Raw genomic sequence first — 14,346 nt, 5'->3', positions numbered from 1 at the left:
TTTTCAGTAACCAAGTGGCTGTGTTTCCAGATTTTCTGGAACCCGACTTGCTGTTGCTAAAAATACAGAGATTTCTGCGCATGCGGGGATCTACTAGCCTTCTTTCAGTTGCTGCTCAGTGCTGAGTCATTCTGTGACTCCACTGCCGCTTGTACACAAAACAGTTAGAACAATCAGTTATTTGTCTTTAACAGTCGTCTAGCAATGTTCTTCTTTCATCATCATTACAAACAATGGCTAAACAGGAGGCAGACTCCTGGTTATATGGCAGCATGACTATAAAGATTATAGCATCACATCAAACGCAAATAGTTTTGTCCCAATGCAATGTGTAGACTGTCTTGTCTGAGACTATTGCAACAGCAATATCCAATACACCGGACAGAGAAAGATGTAGCCTTCAAATCTATGCAGCCTACTCAATCACTTTTTATAGCTACTGTTTACAGGCCTCCTGGGCCATATACAGCATTCCTCATTGAGTTCCCTGAATTCTTATCGGACCTTGTACTTCTCCTGTCCAATTCGGTGTCCTGTGTGAATCTAAGTGTGCGTTCTCTAATTCTCTCTTTCTCTCTCGCGGAGGACCTGAGCCCTAGGACCATGCCCCAGGACTACCTGACATGATGACTCCTTGCTGTCCCCAGTCCACCTGGCCGTGCTGCTGCTCCAATTTCATCTGTTCTGCCTTATTATTATTATTCGACCATGCTGGTCATTTATGAACTTGGCCATGTTCTGTTATAATCTCCACCCGGCACAGCCAGAAGAGGACTGGCCACCCCACATAGCCTGGTTCCTCTCTAGGTTTCGGCCTTTCTAGGGAGTTTTTCCTAGCCACCGTGCTTCTACACCTGCATTGCTTGCTGTTTGGGGTTTTAGGCTGGGTTTCTGTACAGCACTTTGAGATATCAGCTGATGTACGAAGGGCTATATAAATAAATTTGAAACCTATATAATTGCAAAGTTCATTCAAATCGCAGCTGTTCAGACATATGAGGCAAAGACCGGCTAGATTATCATATCGCTCAAATTGGTTTTGGGTCCAGAAGAGGGTGACTAAATAGAGAATCGTGAACATGAGTAAATAACACATGCGCAGAATGTAATTTGGATCCTCAGATTTGAGAAAGACCTTTCCAGAGGGGTTAAGCGGGGATGAAAACTCCATATTCGTAGCCTCTGCCTTCCTGTACATTTGGTACTCTCGCTTTGAAAGCATACTTCGGAAAAGGTTCAACATTACATTACTCATCTTCATGTCAAGTAAACATGAATTAAGGCACTATCATTTCCGCATTATAACAGGACAAGGTTGTCACCTTTCATCAGAGAAGCATTTTTACAGATGCCATCACACCAACCATGCCTCATCATACTCATTCTTTCCTCAGTTCACCTCATCCAGTTCCCTACTACATCCATAACCAACAGAATTAACTACAAACAAACTATCTAGTACTACATAACATGTTATACTATACATGGGCCATGTGCATTTTCTGCTGGTCTTTCCTGAGATAGCTCCTCTCTGAGAAACTCATTGCGTACAGGTGATTGGCCCCTCTCCCGTGTGGACCTTCAAGTGCATCTTCAGATGGTGCTGGTGGGAGAACCTTTTGTCACACTGGGGGCAGCTATTAGGTTTCTCTCCTGTGTGGACCCTCTGGTGCCTCTTCAAGCTGGACGAGTGGGAGAAACTGACCCGGCACAGGTGGCAGCTGAAAGGTTTCTCCCCTGTGTGGACCCTCTGGTGCCTCTTCAGGTGACAAGCTTCAGCAAAGCGCATCTGACAATGGGTACAGCCAAATGGTTTCTCTCCTGTGTGCATCCTCTTATGGATCTCCACCTGTTTGGGGAAACTGAAGGCTTTCCCACAGAATGAACAAGAGAAGCGCTTATCTTTGCCATTAGATCTGCTGATAGTGTTACTATTGTCATTTGTTAATGGGATTGTATAGCCATTTATTGTTGAGGGACTGACATTGTCTGAAGTCTGGTTTAACATAAGGAGAGGAGGACGAAGGTCAGGCAGTGTCTGTGTTGTTGTAGGGTCCATGTTCCAGTTGATAGATCCTATAGAAGGCAGGCTGAAGGCAGCAACTGTTAGGGGGTTAACCTGAGGCACCATCAGTCTCTCTGAATTACAACTATAGGAGCAGGACGGAGCATAGCTAGCCAAATCTGTGTCTGTTCTCTCCCGCTGCATATGGACACCTCCCCGTCCCTGTAGATCAAATCTACGCCTTGCCCTGGTCTCTGCCAGTCTGTTGTCATGGAGACTTTGTTCGGTCATTGTTCTGTGTTCGACTGTCTGTTTCTGGTTGTGGTTAACAGTGTTGTTCCCCAGCCCAGAGTTGAAGATGCTGTCCCATCCACTAACCTCCACTATGTCACCAGTAATCCTGGCCTGCTCAGTGATATCCTCCCCCAGGCCCTTGGCTGCACCCGTCTGGGTATGGGAATCAAAGATGGCCGCCCAGTCTCCTCTGTTAGCCTCCAGCCAACCACCTGCAGGAAGAGGTTAGAAAATAGACTTTAAAAACATGGAGTTGTCGTCAATTACCTGGTCAAGTTCATACATTAATGTGTGTTTTTGTATGTAAACATAAGTTGCATGGATTTCATTTAATGAATGAAGAAAATTCCTGTTGAAGATCTATTACTGTATGTAGGCTATATGTATTTCTCCCTTACTTGGCGCCCCCATCTTTAGTCCACTAAGCAGATCAATGCTCTCTGGTCTGTCTTGTATGGTCTCCTTTTTGACTAGCAGCAGACCAGGCTTCCCATCCTCCATGTCTACTGACTGTAAGAGATACAGAGTGAGAGGATGTTGGATCAAGAAATCTGATATGAGCACCCTGCTATGGAGCATCTTCTGATTAGGCAATGAGGGATTGCTATGAGTATTATGCAAACTTGTTGGTTGATGTGATACTTTGCAAATGATGTGTTAGTTGATTTGATTACTTGACACTTTAATGATGTGATAATTGAAAGGCATGGTCCCATACTTAAAGCAAAAATAATCAAGACCAGGGCCAGTATCCAGAGTATAAGTGCTGATCAAGGATCAGTTCCCTACCGGTCTATATAGTCTTATTCATTATGATCTAAAAGGCAAAACCGATTCTAGATCAGCATTGCTGCTTTTTGAAAACAGGCCCTGACCTAATACTATTCAGCCAGTAGTTCACAGTGGGCTAACCTCAGTGAGACTGTGTGTGGTCCTGTGCTGCTCAGCTGGTTGCTCTGTGGGTTCAGGAGGTGTAGTCTGGTTGTCCTCTACGACCATGGTCCCCTCAGGGTTCCCCAGACCCTCCTCACACCCCTCCTCCTTCACCAGCAGCACCTCTGGACCCTCCTCCTCCTGGAAGAGAGAGGTGATGCAGATTACACAGACATACACTCCCTCAGGTACGTACACACACAGAGAAACACACTTTCAACATCCCCGCTACATTTGAGTCCTATACTGCAGTTATAGAATTACTTCATTATTTTTTAAACCCATCATGTTGTGGGTAAAAATAAATCAGCTGAAGCCTGGTAAAGATCCATCCAGTCCTGCTAGTTATAGACCTATTTGCACTTACATAAAATCTCTGCAAACTAATGGAAAAGTTGATTGTGGGTAGATTGTTGTATTATCTGGGACATAGGGATCTAAATCCATCTCAAAGTGGATTCAGAAAAATAAGGACTATCCTTCATGTATTGGATACAATTAGTACTGCAGTGACCAAAGCTTTGGCAGTGAAGGAAGTGATGTCTATTGTATATTTTGACATAGAAAAAGCATTTGATACAATGTGGAGGGAAGGGCTACTGGTTAAATTGAATGTGTGTATAGGTGAGAGAATGTACAACTGGATTATGGATTTGCTTGATCAAACCTTCCAGGTCAGGTTGGGATCGGAGTTATCGAGAGAATATGAGGTGGAAAATGGAACTCCACAGGGTAGCACCATTAGTCCCACCTTATTCACGGTGATACAGGGTATAGGGGCGGCCTTATATGCAGATGATGGTGCCATTGTAATAGATAAAAGGCAACGATCTGTTTTAGCAGTAGAGGAATGATCCTTATCATGGGGTTTGAAGTTATCTGTATTCAAATCTTGTTTGCTAACAAAAAGACAAAGGAAGATGTCAGTGTTCGATTATATGGACAATAATTGAAAAGGGTAACATAATTTAAGTATTTGGGGCTATGGTTTGATGAAAAGCTTACTTGGAGAGAGATGTCATTTTACATGTATTGAGACTAAATGTAAGAAAGTATTCAATCTTATGAGGACAATAGTTGTGCATGACTGGGGGGCAGATAGGCAATCTTTTGGCCCAGAGATTGGGAAAATGGTTGATGAATATGGACTCAGGGACCTTGTTATTGGGCCATCTGTGGCAATAGGAAATGTGCCACTGTGGTTTTATACAAGAACATACAGTATGTTGATCTTAGCCTAATCCAACGGTTCCCAAACTCGGTCCTCTGGACCCCAAAGAGTGCACATTTTGGTTTTTGCTGTAGCACTACACTAAGCCTACTGGATGACAAATTGTTTTTAAACAAGACAGAAGAAATCACTTTTTCCTACATAACATAGGTACAGCATATCCCATTATTGTATGGGACACTTAAATGTGCCTTAAGAGGCCATGCAATTCAACAAAAACATTTTAGTTCAAGAGTTCATCTGAAAAAGGAAATAGAGGAACTAACAGTAGAGATAGATAGCTATAAAAACAGGACCATAGAGGCTCAGAGTAAGTTAGAGGAAAAACAAAAATAAATGGAGGAACGTATTCAAGAAAGACCAAGTGTAATATATTATAAAAATAAACTGAACTGGATGGAATATCGGGAAAATGTTATTTGGTGCATTTATCTTCCGACATTGAAATGCTACCAAAAATGTTTTATACGAACTTGTTACAAATAACGTCCTCAATGACTCACCAACAATATTTTAAGAGGAAGCAAAGTACTTAAAGCATATGTTTCCATTTCAGTCTCCTCCATTTCCACTAAAGGAAGTTAATTGTAAGATTTGTTTTCTATTATTGGATACAAAATTAACAGTTATACAGAAAGACTAATGTGAAGGCCTAATTAGAGGAGAAAATTCTAGATGCAATTAAAGTCTCAAGTCTGGGAAAACTCCATGGCTGGATGACTTACCCGTTGAAGTATATCCCCCCAAAAATTGATTTACTCCAAGGTCCGTTATTAACATGTTTTGACCACTCCTATAAAGACTACCAGAAACTCTGCAAGAAGGTCTTATTTGACTATTACTGAAACAGGACCCAGATGGTGAATATAAAGATTGAGTCCACCTAAAAAACTGGAGACACCTTACACTCGAGTGTTGTGATGAGAAAAGCCTAGCAAATGCATAGCGCATAGAATTAAAAAAGGTATTGTAGGATATTATTCATCCTAATTAGACAGGTGTTTTACATGGACAATTACAATGGAAATAATATACAGTGCATTTGGAATGTATTCAGACCACGACTTTCTCCACATTTTGTTACTTTATAGCCTTTTTCTAAAATGGATTAAAATGGGTTTTTCCCCCTGATCAATCTACACACAATAACAAAGCAAAAACGGGTTTTTAGAAAAAAAAAAGGAAAAAAACGTATCACATTTACATATGTATTCAGACCCTTTTTGCTTTGTTGAATCACCCTTGGCAGTGATTACAGCCTCGAGTCTTCCTGGTTATGACACTACAAGCCTTGCCCACCTGTATTTGGGGAGTTACTCCCATTCTTCTCTGCAGATCCTCTCAAGTTGTCAGGTCGTATGCGTCGCTGCACAGCTATTTTCAGGTCTCTCCAGAGAATCAGAGAGATCGGGTTGAAGTCCGGATTCTGGTTGGGCCACTCAAGGACATTCAAAGACTTGTCCCGAAGCCATTCCTGTATGGTCTTGGCTGTGTGCTTAGGGTTGTTGTCCTGTTGGAAGGTGAACCTTCGCCCAAGTCTGGAGCAGGTTTTTTTCATCAAGGATCTCTCTCTACTCTGCTCCGTTCATCTCTCCCCTCAATCCTGACTAGTCTCCCAGTCCCTGCCTCTGAAAAACATGGTGAAGCTGCCACCACCATGCTTCACCGTGGGGATGTGCAAGGTTTCCTCCAGATGTGACGCTTGACATTGAGGCCAAAGAGTTCAATCTTGGTTTCATCAGACCAGAGAATCTTGTTTCTCATGGTCCGAGAGTCCTTAGGTGCTTTTTGGCAAACTCTAAGCGGGCTGTCATGTGCCTTTTAATGAGGAGTGGCTTCCGTCTGGCCACTCTACCATAAAGGCCTGATTTGGTGGAGTGCTGCAGAGATCGTTGTCCTTCTGGAAGATTCTCCCATCTCCACAAAGGAACTCTAGAGCTCTGTCAGTGACCATCAGGTTCTTGGTCACCACCCTGACCAAGGCCTTTCTCCCCCGATTGCTCAGTTTTGCCAGAAAGCCAGCTCTAGGAAGAGTCTTGGTGGTTCTAAACTTCTTTCATTTAAGAATAATGGAGGCCACTGTGTTCTTGGACCGTCAATGCTGAAGACATTTTTTGGTACCTTTCCCCAGATCTGTGCATTGACAAAATCCTGTCTCGGAGCTCTACGGACAATTCCTTCGACCTCAGTGCATGTCAGAGCAAAAACCAAGCCATATCAACTGTGGGACCTTATATAGACAGGTGTGTGCCGTTCCAAATCATGTCCAATCAATTGAATTTACCACGGGTGGACTCCAATCAAGTTGTAGAAACATCAAGGATGATCAATGGAAACAGGATACACCTGATCTCAATTGAGTCTCATAGCAAAGGGTCTGAATACTTATATTAAAAATGTAAAACCGATACCTTATTTACATATGTGCAAAAACATCTAAAAACCTGTTTCGCTTTGTCATTATGGGGTATTGTGTGTAGGTTGATGGGAAAAAAAACAATTTAATCGATTTTAGAATAAGGCTGTAACGTAACAAAATGTGAAAAAAATCAAGGGGTCTGAATACTTTCCAAATGCACTGTAAGACAAGTACTGGAAACAATAGAACCCTATGAAAAATCGGGGGAAAAGCCTTTGATAAAGTACGACTGGAATTTATATATAAATGCCTGGACTATTTTAATTTAGGAGAATCTCTTATAAAATGGGTTAAAGCCAGTCAAGTTCTTCCACATCGATCTCGACAAACTATTGATGTATGCACCTCGCATTGTGCACGCGGGCATTGTCATGCTGAAACAGGAAAGAGCCTTCCCCAAATTGTTGCCACAAAGTTGGAAGCAAAGAATCATCTAGAATGTCAATGTATGCTGTGGCGTTAAGATTTCCCTACACTGGAACTAATAGGCCTCACTGGAACCATGGTAAACAGCCCCAGAGCATTATTCCTCCTCCTAACTTCACAGTTGGCACTATGCATTGGGGCAAGTAGCGTTCTCCTTGCATCCACCAAACCCAGATGAATCCATCAAACTGTCAGATGGTGAAGTGTGATTCATCACTCCAGAGAACGTGTTTCCACTGCTCCAGAGTCCAATGGCGGCAAGTTTTACACCACGTTATGACACAATAACTGTGAGATCTCTGAAACATGATAACAAAGATGCATTTATTGACCAATTGAGTAAAGTTAACTGGGACCCGGTACTTATGTCTAGATATGGATTATAAAATGAGAAACTAAAATACATTTTTTTTTGTGGTTTTGTTAAAAATAAACATGATAGAACTATTTGAACAAATGTTTCTTAAGCATTGTGGATACTTTGCCTCCATTGAAAACTGTTAGAATTAAAGAACTGAACCTTGAATGAATCAGGAAATCATTAAGGCCATTAAATGAAGAAATACTTATTTTCAAGAATATAACAGTACCGAAGATGAAGAGGCTCTCAATAGACACACAACCCTAAGGAACAAATCTAGTCAGATGAGGTCAAATTTGTGAAAATAGGAAGTTGTGGCAGTCACTAAACATAGCTACAGGGAAGAATGCAAATTGTAAAAGCATTGGTCTGGAGGTCAATGGGGAAATACAATTTGACAAGGAAGTGGTAGCTGATAGTTTCAATACCTTTTTCACAACAGTTGCCACACATTTGGTTGAGAAGCTACCTGATTGTACTGGAGTGTGGTTATGGTCAGGTTTGGACACTACAGACGTTTTTGTGAGAAAACCGATTTGAGAAATGTCTCATGGTCTAACAAACACCGCTGTAGCTCGGCCACCTTCCACCGCAGATACGAAAGAGTGCTATTGGCGGATGCGGTGGATTGCGACGCAGCCCATACACTAAAAATACGATGTCTCTAACTTATATAGATTTTGATGGGGATATTTTTGAATGCTAATTTAATTTCCACGCGGGCATCAACACTAGGGGTCGAGCATTTTAAGCTGCTCGGCTGGCTTTCCGTTGGGAACAAAAAGAGTACTATTAATTCAACTTGGTCTGGTCCACAACATTATCCCAGACTCAGCCCCCAGGACCCTATCCAACTAGCCAGATAATAATATTCTATCTGGTAAGAACACATTTGTATATACTGGTGCTGTTGAATGGAACTAACTACCACAGCAACTCAGCCATACCAATCATAACCACCTTTTTAAAAAATGTCAAAAGCTGGCTTTTTTTTGTCTGTATCTCTGTAATGTGTTGGTATCTGTTATTGTAGACGTATGTTTTTTTCATATTTTTTTAAATGAGCCTATAATGCAAATAAGTCCCAGACTTGATTTTGCAATCCCAGTAACATTGAAAAACATATATTTGTACTGTGTGTAGATGTATATATTTTTTTACCATCAAATCAATCGAAGTTGAGGATAAGGCAATACATAAAAGACCGTAAATACACAACCGCATACAGTATTTAGCCATGGAGCATGTTCTGATTGGCCAAGTGAGGGGTCAAACCTTGACACTCCTACAACTTATTTATTCATCAAAACTCAGCCCTTTTGCACCACCACTAGCTACTGCAACCACAATTATCACTGTGAAAATAGCAAATATTTTTTAGACACAACCCTGGACCTATTGCGTTACCGCCAGGGCTAAGATTTATCATTGCATTAGGTTTGTTATTATAGAGTCTTTAGAATGAAGTCCCATTTTGTTTTTATTAAACATATTTAGTGTTAAGCGTTAAATATGCCATATGAAAAACACACGTACACGCCTCAACAAAAAAAGTCAGGATGAACTTGATAAACTGCATTCATTTTCTCATAAAAGGTGTCTTGGGAAATTTTGTGAACATCATATCCTACACAGTATATACACAATATGTTACAGACTTTTTAGGCTTATATATATCACACAATGTCTGGATGCAGTATTCTACCCAGGAATATTCAACACTGAAATCTGTTACTCTGGTTATTCCAAATGCACCTGGGGATCTTTTCTGCTGAAAACAATAAATTCATTTTTGTCTTTAATGCAGGGGTTGATCTAAATGTTAGAAGCTATCGAGCGGAATGGTTACTTTCGATGTTATAGAGTGGAATGGTTTTTCTGCTGGTGTCTCCTGAGGTAGCTCCTTTCTGAGAACCTCTTCCCGCAGTGCGTACAGGCGAACGGCCTCTCTCCTGTGTGGACCTTCAGGTGGTCCTGGCGGGAGAACCTCTTCTCACACTGTGGGCAGCTGTAGGATTTCTCCCATGTGTGGACCCTCTGTTGGATCTCCACCTTCTGGGAGGGTGCTGAAGCCTTTGTTACAGAACATGCAGAGGAACCGTTTCTCTTTACTATTGCCTGATGTGGCTCCCCCTCCCTGAGCCTGGGCTCTAGACCTGTCGTTTGAGTTCAATACCAGATCGAAAAGGACGCTACCCTGTAAACCGGAAAACCCCATTGACGTAGACACTGGGCCGCGATCCCTGAACGCATGTAAAGAGGAGTGGGTGGCAATATTTAGATTTGTCTCTAAGCTTCCCCTGTAATCTAATACATCTCTGCCCTGTGAGTTTCTGTCTCCTAGGTGACTTTCTGCATTCCATGTGGGAGGAACGTCGCCCTCCACTTTTACAGTTACCTCATGTACAACAATAATCTCCCCTTTCTTATCTAGGCACCCTTCAGAGTATACACTACTACTGTACGGGTTCCAGTCCCCTCTAGACAGATCAGTCTGGGTCTCTTAACTCAAGGGCATGTGGCCCGGGTCCATCTCTGTAGCGTAAGAACAATAGGGATCATTACCGCCAGTGTTTAATGCATCACTATAGCCATCCTCACAGGTATGGACCATCCTTTGGCTCTGATGAAATACCGGTAAATACTCCAAGCCGGGAGCAGGAGCACAGCCCAGTCTCCCCAAAACCAGTCTCTCTGGGTCTGATCAGTGGTCAGATCCTGTGTGTAAGAGCCTGTGTGTTAAAGTGTCTGTCTCTGACTTGAGGACAGTGTTCGGATTTCCACTGACCTCCGTGATGCTGCGTTGGGTCCTGGGAGGTGCTGGGGCGGTGACCTCCGTGGCTACAGAGGGCTCTCCTGCCACTCCAGTCTGGATGTCTCTGCTGTGCCGTGGGTCCACCTCTCCTTCAGACCTCTCCTGCTTGACCCCAGGACCTGCAGCTTCTCCATCTGCAGACTGACACAAGAAGAGAGGAGGCTATTATCAGTACATGTGTTGAATTGGATAACAATGTCGTAGGGAATTCTCACAAGCTCCCCTATGGCAGATATATTAGGATGTAAATGTAAGCAAGTGAATAGCTGAGGAGAGCCTTTCTGTTATAAACCGTCCACATTTGATTTACAAAGTAACTCATTTTTAATGCAACACTATTGCACTAACTTCTATCACGATAACGTGCTGGGTTGAGGTTCCAGTCCCCTCATCAACAGTGATTGGTTGGTCATCTATCCATGTATTGTGTCCTGCTGGCTTCACAAGGCTCCTGTGACCTCCAGTGAGATGTCCTTCACCTGAGAGAGTGATTGGGTGGGAAACAGGTGGTTAGGTTAGCTACAGTCAATGCAACGGTATATTGTACACTATAGACATTGTCTAGAATTGGCAAGGATGTAAGGTAACACTTCTCATAACTTATTGATATACTATTTATAGATTGATGTATTATGTTCCATGCATCACAATAAGTAAATAATTGAAAACATAATAAGAAATGCAGTAAATCAAGAATCTGGTTAGAATTTTGTTGTGGGTCATCTTTTATATGATGCGTAGGTTACAATGAGGCCACAACAAGGAACTCTTGTTGATGCTATTTATTACCTTCCACAAGTAAGATATTCACACTGTGCTGTGTGAGTTTAGTAGCAACTAGCTACGGGTATACTGATTCGTTAGTATGTGTTAGAATGCTTAGCTTTGGCAAAAGATAAACAGTGCTTCAATCCCGTTTCGTTAACCATCAAGCAAAAGAAGACAATCACCAGACGCATGCCCACTTATATGAAATAACCATGAACAATAGTAGCCAATAGGATTACAGGGGGCGTGCCAACACACGGTGAGCCCAATAGGATCTCTATGGTTTGAGTTGCAATGACTGTACAATACCTACACTATGATTTTGGTTCTTCTTTACACAAGATAGCTAAGTAAATCAGGAGAATTATTGCATACAAAAACTGACCAAGACCCACATCTGGGTAACACCTCAACATATGTGCAGAGGCGAACGGGTCTACAGGCACTGAGAAGAACCGCGACAGGCCGTGCCGCATCGGCCTGCAAAATGTACCTCTTGCCATTACTCTGTATCTGTCGACGATCTTGACACTACTGGGACGACTGGTGAGGACGCGATCTCGCATTGTCCTCTCTGCGCGCTCCCGTGACACCTTCAGTTCCAGTAGCTGTAGTTTCCTCCGCAATACCCTGTTTTCTTTCTGGCTTTGAGTTATTTCCAAACGAAACACTGCATAGTCGTCGTCTACGAGTTTACAGATCTCAGCTACAGCTGTATTCGCTAGCACCTCCATAATGGAGGCTATTTGAGTGTGAAAACCCACACAGTCAGCCATTGTTAGCAGCTAGCTAGTTTTACCTAGATAACATATATCAACCAAGTCTTGTCTCCAACGTGAATTACAGACTACATGGTTTAAGTATGTGTTATTGAACGTATAAATAACAATTAAAAAAAGCTGACGTGGAAATGGTTCTTGGACTTCTTTGTTATCACGGGGTTCCACATTTTGTTTGTGCATGCTGCCACCTACTGTACGGGAGTGTGTGGTCGACCACGTTATATTTTGTGATACAAAATTAAAAGGGGTACATTTTAATGCACCACCAACTAACAGTACACCTATATATTATTTAATGAATAAACACCATCCTATTTCACTACTTTGACCCCAACTGATCCTACAACAGGCCAACGGCCTGGGGAGGACATGACTCATTTAACACACCTTGTCTCTTTTGCTGTAAAACCTTGTACACCCAAGTACTTCTCTGCAGCTGCCACCACAACAGCTATTTTCTGTGATTTACGTGCCATTACCGTGGCACAGTTGATAACCATGGCAATGAACGCTAAGAAGCCAACCTTACCAAAGCACAAATTCATATCACTATGTATTGGCCTACTACTCACACCTGACCCATCATCCACTACTCTCGTCACTGCCTCGGCATATGATACCTTCTGTTCTACTCTGACCCTGACAACCTCAACCGGTCTCTCTTGCACCAGGGACTTCTGATCCCCAGCAACATGGGCACCCCCACAGTTGACACCGTTTTTTTCACCGATACTACACATTCCATTGTCCTATGCACTCCTACACACTGTTGAAACATGACCATAAGTTTGGCATCTGAAACACCTTAGTGGGTTCGGCACAAAAGCTCTCACGGGACAACTGACATGTCCTAACATGACTTTATCGGGTAAAGACGGCTTCAAACTCAAAAGGACAGACCGTGTCTTCTCAGTTTCACCACGCTCGCCACCGGGTATGCGTCGCACCAAATGGCGGGCATCACAGACACAGGGAATCTTCCATTTCAGTTGCTCCACCTCAACGCCACCCCAGTAATCACTCCTTTCAAGTCACAGGTCTTGTCCCGAGGCCTGTGACGTGAAGCACCTGCTCCCTCTGGGCAGAAGAAAAACAGAAAATCATCACAAGTCTACTTCGAGCTACCTTCACCAATTTAACAGTACCCAAATCATTTTTCCCCCCAGCTTGAGACTACATATGGGTCAGCCAAAAGGCAGGGATCCACTTTCTCCAAAAATGTCACTCCCACTGGGACCGAATCATCCTTCGCATGACCATCGGGGCGAGGTTTGGACTTGGAGGTCTTCATCACACCTGCCACCAGAGGTAACTTCAACTTCACTCTTGTCAGGTTCAATTTCTGAGCCATCAGAAACAGCAGAGTACGGTTTGTACTTGGCAGCATTCTTCCTCAACACACATCTTCCCTACACTAGGCTCTTCTTCCTCCCTGTCCATAACCACATCTTTCCGTTCACCATGCTCATGCCGCGCCTTCACCCACTGTATTGTTTGCAGAACCCGCACTGATGGCCTTTCTCCAATACACAACATCTGTTCCTTAGTCCAATTTATTAGTCTTGCTATCTCTGGCCTCTCCTTGCTCGCAAAATGTGGGCTACTCTGCATCTGAGAGCAGGTCTATAAGCATTCTGGTTTCCCAGATGTGACCGGAAAATTACTGTTCTGTGACTTACTGCCTTGCTTCAATGTTCTCGATCACTGTTCACTTCTGTTTACAAAGGATCTTACTTACTGGTTTGCGTCATAGCTCAAAGGGTGTCGTCGAATGAAAAAGGTATGCACACTGTTCTTTGAAGTGTGCATACTTGAAGTGTCTCCTATTCATGATCACTATCTTTCAAGCTTGGGGCGGCAGGTAGCCTAGTGGTTAGAGTATTGGACTAGTAACCGGAAGGTTGCCAGATCAAATACCTGAGCTGACAAGATAAAAAAATCTGTTGTTCTGCCCCTGAACAAGGCAGTTAATCCACTGTTCCTAGGCTGTCATTGAAAATAAGAATTTGTTCTTAAATGACTTGCCTAGTAAAATAAATAAAAGCTTAGACCAGACTAGTTTAGAAAGAACAGTGTGTTAGCTAGAGTAGAAAATAAAATAATTATTTTATTCCAGCTACATCACATCAGAAAGTTAAATATTAATCTGTCCTTGTTCTAACCTAGGTTTACGGTCTTTAAAAAAACAGACAAGCCTGCTTCAAATGCCAAGTTAACAAAGGGTTAATGAGGGGGTATGTGGTTAATTACCCTCCTGAACAGAAGTTAAAAGGATGTACACTCCCTAGTTTTCAATCTGGAATATCAAGTAC

The 14,346-nt window shown here is 42.6% G+C and overlaps 2 protein-coding genes across 5 annotated transcripts in view; both read right to left on the bottom strand.

Annotated features, from left to right (window-relative positions):
• LOC112231940 (zinc finger protein 583) overlaps positions 1–14,346 on the bottom strand; it is a 969,163-nt gene that overhangs the window by 380,447 nt on the left and 574,370 nt on the right. The gene's annotated exons all lie outside the window — the stretch shown is intronic.
• On the bottom strand, positions 838–13,879 carry LOC121841781 (transcription factor E4F1-like). Of its 2 annotated transcripts, none has more exons than XM_042311895.1 (6): positions 12,935–13,879; positions 10,833–10,963; positions 10,458–10,625; positions 3,212–3,373; positions 2,698–2,809; positions 838–2,511 (listed from the first exon to the last, which is right to left on the bottom strand). In XM_042311895.1, the coding sequence occupies exons 1-6, from the start codon at positions 12,993–12,995 to the stop codon at positions 1,541–1,543; spliced, it is 1,605 nt and encodes a 534-aa protein (XP_042167829.1). In that variant the 5' UTR covers positions 12,996–13,879; the 3' UTR covers positions 838–1,540. The 2 variants fall into 2 exon arrangements, with proteins under 2 accessions (XP_042167829.1, XP_042167828.1); XM_042311894.1 differs by lacking the exon at positions 12,935–13,879 and adding an exon at positions 11,746–12,900 and having other exon boundaries at positions 839–2,511.

This window comes from Oncorhynchus tshawytscha, linkage group LG34 (assembly GCF_018296145.1).
Source record: "Oncorhynchus tshawytscha isolate Ot180627B linkage group LG34, Otsh_v2.0, whole genome shotgun sequence".
In the NCBI taxonomy this organism is placed as follows: Eukaryota; Metazoa; Chordata; class Actinopteri; order Salmoniformes; family Salmonidae; genus Oncorhynchus; species Oncorhynchus tshawytscha.
The sequence above is the reverse complement of the archived record's forward strand: the minus strand, read 5'-3'. Positions and strand labels throughout refer to the sequence as shown.